This window comes from Chiloscyllium plagiosum, unplaced genomic scaffold, assembly GCF_037043375.1.
Source record: "Chiloscyllium plagiosum isolate Xiang-an unplaced genomic scaffold, Cpla_swu_hap1 HiC_scaffold_23, whole genome shotgun sequence".
NCBI lineage: Eukaryota > Metazoa > Chordata > Chondrichthyes > Orectolobiformes > Hemiscylliidae > Chiloscyllium > Chiloscyllium plagiosum.
This window is the reverse complement of record NW_028270161.1, coordinates 55,811,347-55,827,942: the sequence shown is the minus strand read 5'-3', so window position 1 is coordinate 55,827,942 and position 16,596 is coordinate 55,811,347. Positions and strand designations below refer to the sequence as shown.

The 16,596-nt window shown below is 50.9% G+C and overlaps 1 protein-coding gene and 1 long non-coding RNA gene across 2 annotated transcripts in view; one reads left to right on the top strand and one right to left on the bottom strand.

Annotated features, from left to right (window-relative positions):
- The window catches only part of LOC122561568 (uncharacterized), a 130,147-nt gene that overhangs the window by 66,626 nt on the left and 46,925 nt on the right, over window positions 1-16,596 (top strand). Inside the window, exon 8 of the mRNA XM_043713365.2 lies at window positions 12,733-12,834. Coding sequence (XP_043569300.2) covers window positions 12,733-12,834 — 102 coding nt within the window. The remainder of the gene's footprint in view (window positions 1-12,732; window positions 12,835-16,596) is intronic.
- The window catches only part of LOC148145903 (uncharacterized), a 62,190-nt gene that overhangs the window by 28,010 nt on the left and 17,584 nt on the right, over window positions 1-16,596 (bottom strand). The window lies entirely within an intron of this gene.

The window sequence follows — 16,596 nt, the reverse complement described above, 5'->3', positions numbered from 1 at the left end:
TGGAACCTGCCTCCCACCACATTTCCAGGCAATGCATTCCAGATCCTATCTTCTTTGGAAGTAAAAACGATGGATGATGATGGGATACTGGAGGGGGACGGGTTTAGATTAGATCACAGGTAGCTGCAATGTCGAGGGCCGAAGGGCCTGTTCTGCGCTGTATTGTTCTATGTTCTATGATTGTCACGTTTTCATTCATTTCACTTCAAACTTGTGCCGTCTGGTGTTCGATCCTTATACATGCGGAAACAACTTCTCCCCTCTCCAGTTCCTTCATGATTTTGAAAAGACCTATCACATCTCCTCCTTCGTCCTCATCTCTCCAAGGAGAACAGTCCCAACTTCTACATGTTCCAGTTCCTCATCCCTGCAACTCTAGTGAATGAGATGTGTTTTACAACAAATAACAATGGTCACATGGTCACAATTAGACCAGTTCTTTAGGTCAGCTGTTTAAAAATAAAATTTAAATTTCTTCATCTACCATTGTGGGATTCAAATCCATATTTGGGATGGCATAGTGATTTAGTGGTGTGCACTGCTGCCTCACAGCACCCAGAACCCGAGTTTGATTCCAGCGTTGGGTGGCTGTCTGTGTGGAGTTTGCACATCCTCCCCGTGTCTGTGTGGGTTTGCTCCGGTTTCCTCCCACAGCCTAAATATGTTCAGGTTAGATGGATTGGCCATGCTAAATTGTCCGTAGTTTCCAGGAGTGTGCAGGCTTGGTGGATTAGCAACAAGAATGCAGGGTTACAGGGATAGGGGACGGGTTGGGGTAGGAAACTCATTGGAGGGTCAGTTGATACCCGATGGACCGAATGGCCTAGTTCCACACTGTCGGGATTCTCTGATGTCCTCAGAGCATTGGCCAGGGATTGCTAGTCCAATGAGATTGCCACTATGCCTTTGCTCTGACTGTGAGTGATGGTGTTTCACCATTAGGTTCTTCTCCATCCTCCTGCCACTCACTTGCCCAAAGGGTCGGGTTATAAGGACAGGTCTTGGGGGGGAGCGGGGGCTTGGTGGGAAAGGAAGGCAAGTACACTGACACTACCCAAGAGCTTCAAAATCAGGGCGGAGTATCAGATGAGGGACCAGGAATTGGCTGCTGCAAAGGAGGAAGCCACTGCCACCTTTAGCCTGGTCACTGGGCATGGCTACTATCAGTGCCAAGGCCAGTGCAAGGCGGTATAAGCCCCCTGTCAATCAGGTGCTGCAGTCTTCGATTGTGTGTCATCCCATCCTGAACGAGAGACCGAGCTGGGTCATAGAGTGGTGGGCGGGATGTTTGACTGGTGAGGCTGGCACAGTTGAATAGCCGACAGTGAGCGCAAACCATGAGATGTGAGGTTTGCTGCATTGCTGAGTGAATGAGATTGAGGAGGAGCAATGAACATTTTAGATTGATCGGATCCGATGCTCCGTGAGTGATGGGAATCTGGTGAATGGAGCAGTGGAGGAGGCTGGTGGTTCAGGTTCGTGTAATGGGCTTTTCAAACTTGGACTCACACCCCCCACCCTCCCCCATCTTGCCTACTTGAGTTGTTGAGCTTCTTTGGGAATCGTATCCAGGTCCTGGGGGATGGGCACTGCTGGCAATGACGTTCCCCCTGGTCCTATTGCCCTGCTTGGGGTTTTCTTGGAGGGACCTCCTAGCTTACTGCCCAGGTAGTGCCAACATCCTCCTGCCTACCTCCTGAGTGAGACCTCGGTGGGGAGGGGGGAACTGGTGAACCTTCACCAGCAGGAAGCAGCTCAATATGAGCATCGAGGCTGCTCTTCAGTATAACAGGTGAGTTAGTGCGGTGAGGTGGTTAGCACCCACTCAGCAGGTTTTATATGGGGGATGCTCGAGTAGAGGTAGCAATATTGTGCATCAGTGGCTAAAGGGTATCTAGATATCTGGAGTAAGTGTTAGGATGTCTGAGTACTTGGGGCTGTGTATGGTCAGCGTCTGGTATCATTGATGGAGGAGCTGGGATACAATATTTGTGATAATAGTTATCAGAGTTTGGTGTTGGGGATGGGGGCGGACAGTGTTTGGTGTTGGGGATGGGGTTGGACAGTGTTTGGTGTTGGGGATGGGGTTGGACAGTGTTTAGTGTTGGGGATGGGGATGGTCAGTGTGTGGTGCTGGGGATGGGGATGGACAGTGTTTGGTGTTAGGGATGGGGGTGGACAGTGTTTGGTGTATTGGAAGATGGTGGACAGTGTTTGGTGTTGTGGATGGGGCGGACAGTGTTTGGTATTGGGGATGGGATTGGACAGTGTTTAGTGTTGGGGAATGGGATGGTCAGTGTGTGGTGTTGGGGATGGGGATGGACAGTGTTTGGTGTTGGGGATGGGGGTGGACAGTGTTTGGTGTATTTGAAGATGGCGGACAGTGTTTGGTGTTGTGGATGGGAGCGGACACTGTTTGGTGTGGGGAATGGGGTTGGACAGTATTTGGTGTTGGGGATGGGGGCAGACAGTGTTTGGTGTGGGGGATGGGGATGGTCAGTGTGTGGTGTTGGGGATGGGGATGGACAGTGTTTGGTGTTGGGGGATGTGGGTGGTCAGTGTTTGGTGTTGGGGATGGGGTGGACAGTGTTTGGTGTGGGGGATGGGGATGGTCAGTGTTTGGTGTTGGGGATGGGGGTGGACAATGTTTGGTGTTGGGGATGGGGGCAGACAGTGTTTGGTGTTGGGGATGGAGGTGGACAGTGTTTGGTGTTGGAGATGGGGCCGGACAGTGTTTGGTGTTGAGGATGGGGGCGGACAGTGTTTGGTGTTGGGGATGGGTGTGGACAGTGTTTGGTGTTGGGGATGGGGGCAGACAGTGTTTGGTGTTGGGAATGGGGATGGACAGTGTGTGGTGTTGGGGATGGGGATGGACAGTGTTTAGTGTTGGGGATGGGGGTGGACAGTGTTTGGTGTATTGGAAGATGGTGGACAGTGTTTGGTGTTGTGGATGGGGGCGGACAGTGTTTGGTGTTGGGGATGGGGTTGGGCAGTGTTTGGTACTGGGGATGGGATTGGACAGTGTTTAGTGTTGGGGATGGGGATAGTCAGTGTGTGTTGTTGGGGATGGGGATGGACAGTGTTTGGTGTTGGGGATGGGGGTGGACAGTGTTTGGTGTTGGGGATGGGGGTGGACAGTGTTTGGTGTATTTGAAGATGGCGGACAGTGTTTGGTGTTGTGGATGGGAGCGGACACTGTTTGGTGTGGGGAATGGGGTTGGACAGTATTTGGTGTTGGGGATGGGGGCAGACAGTGTTTGGTGTGGGGGATGGGGATGGTCAGTGTGTGGTGTTGGGGATGGGGATGGACAATGTTTGGTGTTGGGGGATGGGGGTGGTCAGTGTTTGGTGTTGGGGATGGGGCGGACAGTGTTTGGTGTGGGGGATGGGGATGGTCAGTGTTTGGTGTTGGGGATGGGGGTGGACAATGTTTGGTGTTGGGGATGGGGGCAGACAGTGTTTGGTGTTGGGGAAGGGGGTTGGACAGTGTTTGGTGTTGGGGATGGAGGTGGACAGTGTTTGGTGTTGGAGATGGGGCCGGACAGTGTTTGGTGTTGAGGATGAGGGCGGACAGTGTTTGGTGTTGGGGATGGGTGTGGACAGTGTTTGGTGTTGGGGATGGGGGCAGACAGTGTTTGGTGTTGGGAATGGGGATGGACAGTGTTTGGTGTTGGGGTTGGGGGTGGACAATGTTTGGTGTGGGGGATGATCAGTGCTTGGTGTTGGAGATGGGGTGGTCAGTGTTTGGTGTTGGGGATGGGGGCGGACAGTGTTTGGTGTGGGGGATGGGGATGGTCAGTGTTTGGTGTTGGGGATGGGGGTGGACAATGTTTGGTGTTGGGGATGGAGGCAGACAGTATTTGGTGTTGGGGAAGGGGTTGGACAGTGTTTGGTGTTGTGGATGGAGGTGGACAGTGTTAGATGTTGGGGATGGGGCCGGACAGTGTTTGGTGTTGATGATGGGGGCGGACAGTGTTTGGGGTTGGGGATGGGTGTGGACAGTGTGTGGTGTTGGGGATGGGGCTGGACAGTGTTTGGTGATGGGGCTGGACAGTGTTTGGTGTTGGAGATGGGCCGGACAGAGCTTGGTGTTGGGGATGGACAGTGTTTGGCATTGGGGATGGGGGCAGACAGTGTTTGGTGTTGGGGATGGGGGCGGACTGTGTTTGGTGTTGGGGATGGGGGTGGACAGTGTTTGGCATAGGGAATGGGGGCGGACAGTGTTTGGCGTTGGGGATGGGGGCAGACAGTGTTTGGTGTTGGGGATGGAGATGGTCAGTGTTAGGTGTTGGGGATGGGGTGGTCAGTGTTTGGTGTTGGGGATGGGGGTGGACAGTGTTTGGTGTTGGGGATGATCAGTGTTTGGTGTTGGAGATGGGTCGGACTGTGTTTGGTGTTGGGGATGGGGGTGGACAGTGTTTGGCGTTGGGGATGGGGGCAGACAGTGTTTGGTGTTGGGGATGGAGGCGGATAGTGTTTGGTGTTGGGGATGGGGGTGGACAGTGTTTGGCGTTGGGGATGGGGCAGACAGTGTTTGGCGTTGGGGATGGGGGCAGACAGTGTTTGGTGTTGGGGATGGAGATGGTCAGTGTTAGCTGTTGGGGATGGGGTTGGACAGTGTTTGGCGTTGCGGATGGGGGCAGATAGTGTCTGGTGTTGGGGCTGGGGCTGGACAGTGTGTGGTGTTGGAGATGTTGGTGGACAGTGTTTGGTGTTGGGGATGATCAGTGTATGGTGTTGGAGATGAGCCGGACAGTGATTGGCGTTGGGGATGGGGGCAGACAGTGTTTGGTGTTGGGGATGGAGATGGTCAGTGTTAGGTGTTGGGGATGGGGTGGTCAGTGTTTGGTGTTGGGGATGGGGGTGGACAGTGTTTGGTGTTGGGGATGATCAGTGTTTGGTGTTGGAGATGGGTCGGACTGTGTTTGGTGTTGGGGATGGGGGTGGACAGTGTTTGGCGTTGGGGATGGGGGCAGACAGTGTTTGGTGTTGGGGATGGAGGCGGATAGTGTTTGGTGTTGGGGATGGGGGTGGACAGTGTTTGGCGTTGGGGATGGGGCAGACAGTGTTTGGCGTTGGGGATGGGGGCAGACAGTGTTTGGTGTTGGGGATGGAGATGGTCAGTGTTAGCTGTTGGGGATGGGGTTGGACAGTGTTTGGCGTTGCGGATGGGGGCAGATAGTGTCTGGTGTTGGGGCTGGGGCTGGACAGTGTGTGGTGTTGGAGATGTTGGTGGACAGTGTTTGGTGTTGGGGATGATCAGTGTATGGTGTTGGAGATGAGCCGGACAGTGATTGGTGTTGGGGATGGGGGCGGACAGTGTTTGGTGTTGGGGATGGAGGTGGACAGTGTTTGGCGTTGGGGATGGGGGCAGACAGTGTTTGGCGTTGGGGATGGGGGCAGACAGTGTTTGGTGTTGGGGATGGGGATGGTCAGTGTTTGGTGTTGGGATGGGGGTGGAGAGTGTTTGGCATTGGGGATGGAGGCAGACAGTGTTTGGTGTTTGGGATGGGGGCGGACAGTGTTTGGTGTTGGTGATGGGGTGGTCAGTGTTTGGCGTTGGAGATGGGCTGGACAGTGTTTGGTGTTGGGGATGGGGGCAGACAGTGTTTGCTGTTGGGAATGGGGATGGACAGTGTTTGGTGTTGGGGTTGGGGGTGGACAATATTTGGTGTGGGGGATGGTCAGTGTTTGGTGTTGGAGATGGGGTGGACAGTGTTTGGTGTTGGAGATGGGGCAGACAGTGTTTGGTGTTGGGGATGGGGGCGGACAGTGTTTGGTGTTGGGGATGGGGGCAGACAGTGTTTGGTGTGGGCAATGGGGATGGTCAGTTTAGTTGTTGGGGATGGGGCCGGACAGTTTTGGTGTTGGGGATGGGTGTGGACAGTGTTCGGTGTGGGGGATGGGGATGGTCAGTGTTTGGTGTTGGGGATGGGACCGGACAGTGTTTGGTGTTGGGGATGGGGGTGGCCAGTGCTTGTTGTTGGGGATGGGGCCGGACAGTGTTTGGTGTTGGGGATGGGGGTGGCCAGTGCTTGTTGTTGGGGATGGGGCCGGACAGTGTTTGGTGTTGGGGATGGGGGCAGACAGTGGTTGGTGTTGGGAATGGGGGTGGACAGTGTTTGGTGTTGGGGATGGGGATGGTCAGTGTTTGGTGTTGGGGATGGGGGCAGACAGTGTTTGGTGTTGGGAATGGGGATGGACAGTGTTTGGTGTTGGGGTTGGGGGTGGACAATATTTGGTGTGGGGGATGGTCAGTGTTTGGTGTTGGGGATGGGGTGGACAGTGTTTGGTGTTAGAGATGGGGCAGACAGTTTTTGGTGTTGGGGATGGGGGCGGACAGTGTTTGGTGCAGGGGATGGCGATGGTCAGTGTTTGGTGTTGGGGATGGGGCCGGACAGTTTTGGTGTTGGGGATGGGTGTGGACAGTGTTCGGTGTGGGGGATGGGGATGGTCAGTGTTTGGTGTTGGGGATGGGGCCGGACAGTGTTTGGTGTTGTGGATGGGGGTGGCCTGTGCTTGTTGTTGGGGATGGGGCCGGACAGTGTTTGGTATTGGGGATGGGGATGGTCAGTGTTTGGTGTTGGAGATGGGGGTGGCCAGTGTTTGGTGTTGGGGATGAGGGTGGTCAGTGTTTGGTGTTGGGGATGGGGTTAGACAGTGGTTGTCGTTGGGGATGGAGGCGGACAGTGTTTGGCGTTGGGGATGGGGGCAGACAGTGTTTGGTGTTGGGGATGGAGATGGTCAGTGTTTGGTGTTGGGGATGGGGGCAGACAGTGTCTGGTGTTGGGGATGGGGCTGGACAGTGTGTGATGTTGGAGATGTGGGTGAACAGTGTTTGGTGTTGGGAATGATCATAGTTTGGTTTTGGAGATGAGTCGGACAGTGATTGGTGTTTGGGATGGGGGCAGACAGTGTTTGGTGTTGGGGATGGGGATGGTCAGTGTTTGGCGTTGGAGATGGGCTGGACAGTGTTTGGTGTTGGGGATGGGGGCAGACAGTGTTTGGTGTTGGGAATGGGGATGGACAGTGTTTGGTGTTGGGGTTGGGGGTGGACAATATTTGGTGTGGGGGATGGTCAGTGTTTGGTGTTGGAGATGGGGTGGACAGTGTTTGGTGTTGGAGATGGGGCAGACAGTGTTTGGTGTTGGGGATGGGGGCGGACAGTGTTTGGTGTTGGGGATGGGGGCAGACAGTGTATGGTGTTGGGGATGTGGATGGTCAGTGTTAAGTGTTGGGGATGGGGGCAGACAGTGTTTGGTGTGGGCAATGGGGATGGTCAGTGTTTGTTGTTGGGGATGGGGCCGGACAGTTTTGGTGTTGGGGATGGGTGTGGACAGTGTTCGGTGTGGGGGATGGGGATGGTCAGTGTTTGGTGTTGGGGATGGGGCCGGACAGTGTTTGGTGTTGGGGATGGGGGTGGCCAGTGCTTGTTGTTGGGGATGGGGCCGGACAGTGTTTGGTGTTGGGGATGGGGGCAGACAGTGGTTGGTGTTGGGAATGGGGGTGGACAGTGTTTGGTGTTGGGGATGGGGATGGTCAGTGTTTGGCGTTGGAGATGGGCTGGACAGTGTTTGGTGTTGGGTTTGGGGGTGGACAGTGTTTGGTGCGGGGGATGGGGGCAGACAGTGTTTGGTGTTGGGGATGGGGGCAGACAGTGTTTGGTGTTGGGAATGGGGATGGACAGTGTTTGGTGTTGGGGTTTGGGGGTGGACAATATTTGGTGTGGGGGATGGTCAGTGTTTGGTGTTGGAGATGGGGTGGACAGTGTTTGGTGTTGGAGATGGGGCAGACAGTGTTTGGTGTTGGGGATGGGGGCGGACAGTGTTTGGTGCAGGGGATGGCGATGGTCAGTGTTTGGTGTTGGGGATGGGGGCAGACAGTGTATGGTGTTGGGGATGTGGATGGTCAGTGTTAAGTGTTGGGGATGGGGGCAGACAGTGTTTGGTGTGGGCAATGGGGATGGTCAGTGTTTGTTGTTGGGGATGGGGCCGGACAGTTTTGGTGTTGGGGATGGGTGTGGACAGTGTTCGGTGTGGGGGATGGGGATGGTCAGTGTTTGGTGTTGGGGATGGGACCGGACAGTGTTTGGTGTTGGGGATGGGGGTGGCCAGTGCTTGTTGTTGGGGATGGGGCCGGACAGTGTTTGGTGTTGGGGATGGGGATGGTCATTGTTTGGTGTTGGAGATGGGGGTGGCCAGTGTTTGGTGTTGGGGATGAGGGTGGTCAGTGTTTGGTGTTGGGGATGGGGTTGGACAGTGGTTGGCGTTGGGGATGGAGGCGGACAGTGTTTGGCGTTGGAGATGGGGGCAGACAGTGTTTGGTATTGGGGATGGAGATGGTCAGTCTTAGCTGTTGGGGATGGGGGTGGACAGTGTTTGGCGTAGGGGATGGGGGCAGACAGTGTCTGGTGTTGGGGATGGGGCTGGACAGTGTGTGATGTTGGAGATGTGGGTGGACAGTGTTTGGTGTTGGGAATGATCAGTGTTTGGTTTTGGAGATGAGTCGGACAGTGATTGGTGTTTGGGATGGGGGCAGACAGTGTTTGGTGTTGGGGATGGGGGTGGACAGTGTTTGGCGTTGGGGATGGGGGCAGACAGTGTTTGGTGTTGGGGATGGGGGCGGACAGTGTTTGGTGTTGGTGATGGGGTAGTCAGTGTTTGGTGTGGGGGATGGGGGTGGTCAGTGTTTGGCGTTGGGGATGGGGGCAGACAGTGTTTGGTGTTGAGAATGGGGGTGGACAGTGTTTGGTGTTGGGGATGGGGATGGTCAGTGTTTGGCGTTGGAGATGGGGTGGACAGTGTTTGGTGTTGGGCTTGGGGGTGGACAGTGTTTGGTACGGGGATGGGGATGGTCAGTGTTTGGTGTTGGGGATGGGGTGGACAGTGTTTGGTGTTGGGAATGGGGATGGACAGTGTTTGGTGTTGGGGATGGGGGCAGACAGTGTTTGGTGTTGGGGATGTGGATGGTCAGTATTAAGTGTTGTGGATGGGGGCAGACAGTGTTTGGTTTGGGCAATGGGGATGGTAAGTGTTTGTTGTTGGGGATGGGGCCGAGAGTTTTGGTGTTGGGGATTGGTGTGGACAGTGTTCGGTGTGGGGGATGAGGATGTTCAGTGTTTGGTGTTGGGGATGGGTGTGGACAGTGTTTGGTGTTGGAGATGGGGGTGGTCAGTGTTTGGTGTTGGGGATGGGGCCGGACAGTGTTTTATGTTGGGGATGGGTGTAGCCAGTGCTTGTTGTTGGGGATGGGGCCGGACAGTGTTTGGTGTTGGGGATGGGGATGGTCAGTGTTTGGTGTTGGGGATGGGGTGGTCAGTGTTTGGTGTTGGGGATGAGGGTGGTCAGTGTTTGGTGTTGGGGATGGGGGCGGACAGTGTTTGGCGTTGGGGATGAGGGCAGACAGTGTTTGGTATTGGGAATGGAGATGGTCAGTGTTTGGTTTTGGGGATGGGGGTGGACAGTGTTTGGTGTTGGGGATGGGGGCAGACAATGTTTGGTGTTGGGGTTGTGGATGGTCAATGTTTGGTGTTGGGGATGGGGTGGACAGTGTTTTGCGTTGTGGATGGGGGCAGATAGTGTTTGGTGTTGGGGATGAGGGCGGACAGTGTTTGGTGTTGGTGATGGGGAGGATCAGTGTTTGGTGTTAGTGATTGGGTGGTCAGTGTTTGGTGTTGGGGATGGGGGCAGACAGTGTTTGGCGTTGGGGATGGGGGCAGACAGTGGTTGGTGTGGGGAATGGGGGTGGACAGTGTTTGGTGTTGGGGATGGGGATGGTCAGTGTTTGGTGTTGGGGATGGGGCCGGACAATGTTTGGTGTTGGGGATGGGTGTGGACAGTGTTCGGTGTGGGGGATGGGGATGGTCAGTGTTTGGTGTTGTGGATGGGTGTGGACAGTGTTTGGTGTTGGGGATGGGGGGTGGACAGTGTTTGATGTTGGGGATGGGGCCAGACAGTGTTTGGCTTTGGAGATGGGGTGGACAGTGTTTGGTGTTAGGGTTGGGGGTGGACAGTGTTTGGTGTTGGGGATGGGGGCAGACAGTGTTTGGTGTTGGGGATGGGGGTGGACAGTGTTTGATGTTGGGTTTGGGGGTGGACAATGTTTGGTGTTGAGGATGATCAGTGTTTGGTGTTGGAGATGGGGTGGACAGTGTTTCGTGTTGGAGATGGGGCAGACAGTGTTTGGTGTTGGGGATGGAGGCGGACAGTGTTTGGTGCAGAGGATGGGGATGGTTAGTGTTTGGTGTTGGGGATGGGGGCAGTCAGTGTTTGGTGTTGGGGATGGGGGCAGACAGTGTTTGGTGTGGGCAATGGGGATGGTCAGTGTTTGGTGTTGGGGATGGGGGCAGACAGTGTTTTATTGTTGGGGATGGGGGCAGACAGTGTTTGGTGTTGGGGATGGGGATGGTCAGTGTTTGGTGTTGGGGATGGCAGTGGACAGTGTTTGGTGTTGGGTTTGGGGGTGGACAATGTTTGGTGTTGAGGATGATCAGTGTTTGGTGTTGGAGATGCGGTGGACAGTGTTTGGTGTTGGAGATGGGGCAGACAGTGTTTGGTGTTGGGGATGGAGGCGGACAGTGTTTGGTGCAGGGGATGGGGATGGTTAGTGTTTGGTGTTGGGGATGGGAGCAGACAGTGTTTGGTGTTGGGGATGTGGATGGTCAGTGTTTGGTGTGGGCAATGGGGATGGTCAGTGTTTGTTGTTGGGGATGGGGCCGGACAGTGTTTGGTGTTGGGATGGGGATGGTCAGTGTTTGGTGTTGGGGATGGGGCCGGACAATGTTTGGTGTTGGGGATGGGTGTGGACAGTGTTCGGTGTGGGGGATGGGGATGGTCAGTGTTTGGTGTTGTGGATGGGTGTGGACAGTTTTTGGTGTTGGGGATGGGGTGGTCAGTGTTTGGTGTGGGGGATGGGGGTGGTCAGTGTTTGGTGTTGGGGATGGGGGGTGGACAGTGTTTGATGTTGGGGATGGGGCCAGACAGTGTTTGGTGTTGGGGATGGGGGTGGACAGTGTTTGGTATTGGGGATGGGGGTGGTCAGTGGTTGGTGTTGGGGATGAGGGTGGTCAGTGTTTAGTGTGTTGGGATGGGGGTGGACAGTGTTTGGTGTTGGGGATGAGGGTGGTCAGTGTTTGGTGTTGGGGATGAGGGTGGTCAGTGTTTGGTGTGTTGGGATGGGGGTGGACAGTGTTTGGTGTTGGGGATGGGGGTGGTCAGTTGTTGGTTTTGGGGATGGTCCAGATTTTCCAAGTCAGGTCTGTCCTTGGATCCTGGACAGTTTCACCCTCAAAAGCCACTCTCGATTAGTGATTATATTAAATTGAAATGTATTTACTTATGTGTTTGATACATTTCTTAAAATGAACGGCAGGTTGCAACTGAACCTTCTACTGTGATTTTGTATGTTCAGTTGGAAGATCTTATAAAGCAGTCTGGAAAGTTATTCACTGAATTAATATGCAGTTAACAATTTATGAAGTGAACATCTGAAATGTGCATCATGCAACCTGCATGATACTAAACTTTATTGCAGTGGTACCGAGCTCAGTAATCATCTCTGTTTTATTAAAGTGAATGGACAGTTTGTGTTGGTGAGGGTATTGAGATAGCTGTCAGAATTGGTTTGATGAGTAAGAAATTACACAAGTTAAGGGGAGGGAAATCTGAATTTTCAGACATTGTCTCCACATCAAAACGTTAAAATGAAAAGCTGCATGAGAATGAATTAAATAGGGATTAAAGAAAGGTGAAGATATGATGAAAACAATAAAATCTTGTTGTCCATTTGTCACAAAGTTTGGGAAATAACTCATGTTTTTAAGATACAGAGAGCTGCTGGTGTGGTTTGTATTGTGACAGATTTTATTGAAAAAAAGCCAACATGGAGTATGACAAACAGGTTGTCATTTTTAGAACACTAAAATCAAAGGCATTATTCAGGTTTTGAGGTCAATGTCAATCTGACAGTAATCACTGCTAACTGGAAGCAAGCTGCCCTTTAAGATGCAATACCCTCTGTGGTCGACTCCCCTCCCTTCCTCCTTGGTTCATTTGAATCTGGTGCCAGGCCATGTAGATTTCCAGCAGAAGTGATGTCACTAAGCAGAGTAAGCAGCCAATTGTATTGAGGTATTCTCACAGACAGCAAACAAGGAAGTAAATGCAGTGATATAGGCTCCACATTTCCTCAAAGAGCAAATTAAAGTGTCACAAACATTAATTGTTGGATGTAACATAAATAAACTTTAAAAATTAGGTGTAAAACTGACAAATGTGCAATTGGCCTTCCTGGGCTTTCATTTTAGAAATACTTCCAACTTACTATAGTGTTGCAAATCCCCTTACGTCTCAGTAACAAGATGTAACTTTTTGTAATTTTACGTTTTACAGTGTTAAAGGGTAGGTTCATGTCAGCTCAGTGATTTCTAATTGGTTTCCATCCGCAGGAACAGCACCTTCTGTGGTGAAGCAAGGGATTTTCATGTTTCACTGTGCAGCTCCAGGTTTCAGAAGCTGCTGTCAGCCTCCCAGTTTTTATAAAGATAGCAAATGCTGACAATTTCCCCTTTGTCAAATTCTGAGCCAGGCTGGAAAAAACAGCAGGGCTATATTAAATCAGTGAAATCTTATTTGACTGCTCCATTTTTAGAGTTTTTAATTCTCTCATGTTTAAGTTAATCCTTATAAAACACAGTTTTGCAAGAATGTTTTCTTTGTTTTAACCTTTTTACAGTTGCTAACGGAGGAGGAAAGCAAGGTTGCTCTCATTGACAAGTTGAATTGCGAACAGCAAAAGAACCAGCAACGCATACATGATTTAAAGATGAGGTTAGAGGTCAGTAGACTACCCTTTCAATGACAATTGTTTACTTTTTTGCAATGGAACAGTTAAGACACGGACTCCGATACTGCCAAGGGGGGGGGTGGCAAATTGAGGTGGTAAGTGTGTGTCAGCACTGCATCAGGAGACAAAGCAGGAAACGCTATTGTCAACCTGAGGTTTTGGATTCATGGCGAATATGGTTGTGTAGAAATGATCAGAAATGGAAAACTGAACATTTGGAAAACATTAACCACAAAGCTGCTCTCTCATGACTGGTGGTAGTTTGACCTGAGGGTCACTACGTGTCAGGCAAGGGGAGAGATTGAGAAGGAGATTCCATCATGGTAACTTAAACCAGTAGCAAGAATTGAACCGATAGCTATCAGCATCACTTTATTTATAAGTCAGCCATCCAGCCAACTAAGCTAACCAACCCAGGCAATGGTAACTCAATGAGCTGAATGGCCTACTTCTGTTCGCATGTCCATAATTGATATAATCCATCTGATGCCAGGATTTGGAAGGAGCTGAGACTTTGGAAAGAACCCGTTAATTACAGTGTTAAAAGAAACACGATGCTATTCAATGAATAAATGTAAACATAAGTATTGGCAAAAACATCATGTTGACTTATGCATGCGTGAGGATGTGAGAGGGATGCGTACGTAAAGGAGAAAGGGCTGGATGGATTTGGAGTAGGAAGAGGTAACTGGAATGGGAGAAGTGTATGTGGATATAAAACACAGAAGGCAGTGCAACATGAGAGAGAGGCTGCACTGCAGACTGGTGAAGGAGATGAAAAGTGAGAGATGTCCTGTACCCACAAGTGCCAGGGGTACATATGTGTATGTACGCATATACACACACACACCTCTTACAATAGTGTGCAGCAATTATGTAATTATCACCTGCTCCAGCCTTGAAGGTCATAGAAAAAATCAGTTCATTGCACTATGCACTGTCACTGGCATTGGTAATGCAGCTCTCACTTTAGAGTCATAGAGTTGCATAGCGCAGAAACAGACCCTTCAGTCAAACTTGATCAGGCCGACCAGATATCCAAAATTAATCTAGTCCCATTTGCCAGCATTTGGCCTATATCCCTCAAAACCTCCACCATTTCCTCTGGCAGCTCATTTCATGCACACATCACACTCTGCATGAAAACATTGCCCCTTAGGTTCCTTTTAAATCATTCCCCTCACACCTTAAACGTGTGCCTTCTAGTTTTGGACTTCTCTCATCCTGGGAAAAGATCTTGGCTATTCACCCTATCCATGACCCTCGAGATTTTATAAACCCCTATAAGGTCACCCCTCAGCCTCTGACTCTCCAGGGAAAACAGCTCCAGTCTCTCCCTACAGCACAAAACCTCCCACTCTGGCAACATCCTTGCAAGTCTTTTCTGAACCCTTTCAAGTTTCACAACGTCTTTCCTATAGCAGGGAGACCAGAATTGAACACAGTATTCCAAAATGGTCTAACCAATGTCATGTCCAGCTACAACATGACCTCCCAACTCTTGTGCTCAATGTACCGATCAGTAAAGGCAAGCATACCAAAACCTTGTTCACTATCCAAAGCTGTGTTTGAGCTGTAGGTGTAAGACTTCAGTCCTTATGGAAGCTCAGGTATCTTGCAAATTGTTCCCCACTGGAGGTTTACGTTGGTAAGTATCTCCCTGAGTTGACAGGTTCCCTATTCCAAGAACTCTTCTCCCCCATTCTCCTCCTTCAGCCTGCAACAACTTGTTGCGCTTTATGTGATCTCTATTCATTTCCCCCGATCATGCTGTATTCCAAAGGGAGGGCCACTCATGAACCCACAACGAGCCACTGCTTCAAGCAACAGTCTTGAAATCAGCAAAGCTCCGTCAGCTATGGCTGCTCCGTTCTCTGACGGCTTTTAAAACTTTGAACAAATATTGAAAGCACCAAAAACAGAGACAAAAGAACAGCCAGAACAACTCAGCCAAGAGGTGGTTTGCAAGTAGTTGATAATCTCTTTAAATATTTCTGGTGAGGCTAGGATTAAGGGGTCTCCATCCTGTTCATTTGTGAGACTTCAAAGGACAGAGGGAGATAGCAATGAAATGGCAATGCTGGTGTCAAATAAGCATTGCACGTTGATCTATTTGCTGTTCATACTTCCAGGGGCTGTTCACCGCAACCACAGTAATGTTCTCACCGTTCTGATATCAAATATAACTCACTCCAGAGCTATGTGCAGGTACTTCAAGTGATATTTCAGTCACCTGAACAATGCTAGCTTCCAATCTGATTTTATTGCTGAATTTGAGATTACGTTGCAAGAGCCTAACACAGTGCCACCTGCAGTAATAACAGGTACTTGCAAGTACTTGCAATGAAATAGCTCCTTGATGCCAGCGTACTAATGAGATGTAACAGCATTTTTCAATAATAGATACATTCCTTAACGCACATGCTAATAGCAATGTGTAAGGTTATGAGAATGAGTCAAATACAGGCCTCATTTTCCATTGCTGCACTTGAACTGAACATAATCCTTTGGCATGTGTAGCAGGCTTTATTTTTCCACACTTTTCGGTGTATGTTTATTCCAAAGTTATCAACAATACAAATATCGTTCATTTCTCTGAAGGTGAGTCATTCTTTCCAGCTTCTGTTGAATGTAATACTTGGTGCAGATATTAGTCTTCAGAGTACAGCCCACGTGGATGTCAGACTCTCCCTGGGGAGCACTACAGAGAGTCAGCGACATGACGGCATTTGGGGAGAGATGGTGTAGCAACAGATAGTGCTCACTTCTGACTTGGTCACAGGATCACAGAACCTTATGACACAGGAGGAAGCCACTCGGCCCATTGTGAATGTGGCAGCCCTTTAATCCTGCCTCTTTCCCACAGGCCTGAAAAGTTATCCCTTTCAACTCTATATGCCGTTCCCTTTTAAAAGTGATTAATTGAATCAGCTTTCTCTATTCCCTTCAACCAACACATTCCAGATCATAACAACTCACTGCTTTACAAAAAAAAACTTCTCCCTCCTCCAGTTCTTTATAATTATCTTAAATCTGTGTCATCTGGTTTCTGACCCTGCAGTCTGTGGAAACAGTTTCCCCATTTCGATCAAAACATTAATCCTCACTGCTCGAAGGAGAACAATCCCAGTTTCTCCAGTCTCTCTGTTAGAGAAGTCCTGTGTCCCAGACACTGTTCCTGTAAAATCCCCCTCCGCACTGAGCTGCACTGAGCTCCCGGGAGCTCCCAGCTGGGCAGAGCATGAGCTGGTCCCTTTGAAGTGTGGCAGCACAAACTGAACATGAGAGAGGCGTGCACCTCCGTCACCCTTTCTCAGCCACTCCCTTGTGTTTGAAGATGACTTTCCTTCACTCCGGTCACATGGATTCTGAGGCAGTTGATCAGCTCATTGTGGGATCTTCATGCAGACTGGCACCTGTGGGGCAGGTGGAGCTTGAAGAGTTGGGCAGATATCCGTTTGTGTGCTTCCTCTGACACCTCAAATTCACCTCTGCCCATTCTCACTGTCCTCTCTGTGCCTCCCTGAACACACCTTCTCCATTATGGCCAGTCACATGTCCAGGCCTCCAAAGTTGCGTGTGTTTGACCCTGTCAGGGATGCTCTGAGGATATTCCTAAAGCTCTATGTGAACAGGGAACGTACAATAACATCCTGAGATCCTTCACTAAGCCATTTCTGGGGGCATTCAGAATGTTTGATAAAACCAACAGGATGGCACATCTCCCCACAAGAGGTAAATCTCAGCTTCTTG